The sequence below is a fragment of the Octodon degus genome, unplaced genomic scaffold, assembly GCF_000260255.1.
Source record: "Octodon degus isolate 3935 unplaced genomic scaffold, OctDeg1.0 scaffold00130, whole genome shotgun sequence".
Lineage (NCBI taxonomy): Eukaryota > Metazoa > Chordata > Mammalia > Rodentia > Octodontidae > Octodon > Octodon degus.
This window is the reverse complement of record NW_004524706.1, coordinates 164,370-166,232: the sequence shown is the minus strand read 5'-3', so window position 1 is coordinate 166,232 and position 1,863 is coordinate 164,370. Positions and strand designations below refer to the sequence as shown.

At 37.9% G+C, this 1,863-nt stretch overlaps 1 protein-coding gene across 3 annotated transcripts in view; it reads left to right on the top strand.

Moving 5' to 3' along the window:
• Sync (syncoilin, intermediate filament protein) overlaps nucleotides 1-1,093 on the top strand; it is a 12,221-nt gene extending 11,128 nt beyond the window's left edge. For all 3 annotated transcript variants that reach the window (XM_023701126.1, XM_023701125.1, XM_012516861.2), the window contains one exon: nucleotides 598-1,093. In XM_023701126.1, the coding sequence (XP_023556894.1) occupies nucleotides 598-658 (61 nt within the window). In that variant the 3' untranslated portion in view covers nucleotides 659-1,093. The remainder of the gene's footprint in view (nucleotides 1-597) is intronic.
• The last annotated feature ends 770 nt before the right edge of the window (nucleotides 1,094-1,863 follow it).

Here is a 1,863-nt window from a genome sequence, read left to right as displayed (position 1 = left end):
AAACAAATCCTAAATGGCAAACCTGCCCTAGCCATATATTCCAAATCTCAAAATGCTTGATTCTAGAGACACACATGCTAAGCAAGGACTCTACAGGGCAGGGCTGGCTGGCATGTGGCGCTGGGGGATTGAACTGCGGTCCCTGATGCTTTTGCTAAGCTTGTTCTAAGTAGGTGCTTTAGACCACCGAGCCATCTCTCCAGCCCAATCTCAAGCAATTTAATAACTGTGAAGTTAACCTATGAGGAAAATTTTTTTATTTATTTGATACCAGGAATTGAACTCAGGACCTTGCGCTTGCCAGGTAGACACTGTGCTGCTGAGCTTACCCTTGGCCTGTTGCACAGAAAAATTTTAAGTCCTCTCATCACCATCAAATAGGCAATCATTTGTTGGATTCTGCAAATAGAAAGCATCCAGTGTTTGCTAGGGGGAATGTCACCCCTGATCCTATGTAACTCACAATGCAGCAATCCCTCTCAAAATAGCCTGTTCCATTTAAACTTGAAAATTCACTATTACATAAATTATCTTTTGTATTATTTCAAGTTAAAGAAAGCATAAACTCACTTTTTTCCCCCCCTCTCAACCTTACAGGGGCTGTTTAGAAATGTATGGCCAAATTTGCAACACAGAAACTACCAAAAAAACTTCCTAGTAAAGAATTCATTACCAAGTACACTTTGGACTTTTACCAAACCAACAAGGAATGCCAGAACCTGGCAAGCAATTCACCTTTTGAACACTGCAAATACTGGCTAAAGTGATTCTGTCGTTGGCTTTTTGGAAAAACATCACCCAATTTTTCTGAGCTGGATTCTATTTCACAGGCCACTGGTACGGACCTGAATGCACTGAGGAATGGAAAAAAGTGCCTATCTTCCAGCAGCAACCCTCACATGCAGGCTAAGTAGAGCATGAATGTATGGACACATCTTGCAGTATTGTGAAGAATGTATCTTGCCTTTGTTGGCCCAAACCAAAAACATTTTGGGGGACAAAAAGACAGCCAACCTTTCTTATGTGGGTTTACAATTTGAATTCTTTTGTGCCATGAGTGTTACATTTTAAATGAATCCTCCAACAAAGTTTACTTCTTTTTTAAGGATTATGCAGACTCAGTTTACTCTTTGAAAAGAGGGAACCAATTCAGATTCGAATGTAACAGTTTAAAACCAGTGTATTCAGATTTTATCAAATGATCTAATGTGATTTTTGGTTATTAATGGTCTACTCAAAACAAAAACTGAAAGACTAGAAAGAACCAATCATTTAATCTGGTTATGGCACGTGATGATACATACTGGCTTTCAGAGCCTATTGTTTTATCCTCTTAAGTACATGCCCCAGTGAAAAACATAAAGAGTCGTCAATCTCTATGAAAAAAGGCTCAAGAACCTTTTCCACATGTAAATTTTGCCTTAAATTCTCTATACCATACTGCCTTTGACATTTGAAAGCCTATGTAGTTCTCTAGGGACTAACTTTTTTAAAAAATTGCCACTTTATCGGACTAGTCTGTGCTCTCCTGGCTGTGTTTTCTGTGTTAAACTTTCCCTGGAAAGAGTAAAGCTCTTTTCTACAACTCTGGGTCTGTTTAATTTATTCTTGATAATCAGAGACCATAGAAAATAACTCATCAGAACAACTGTTCTAAAAGCAATAGATTTGTATTTGATGGTGTTACATTCTAAATAAAACCCATCAGCATGGGGTTATGTAGAAAAGCAATTTATTCCATTATAAGCACTTACAGTTAGTCATGGAGAGTAACAGGGTTGCTGGTGAAACAGGTCACCTAAAATGGAGATGGTATCAAACTAGCGGTCAAGACTAATAATAACTCCTTAAAAAAAAAAAAAA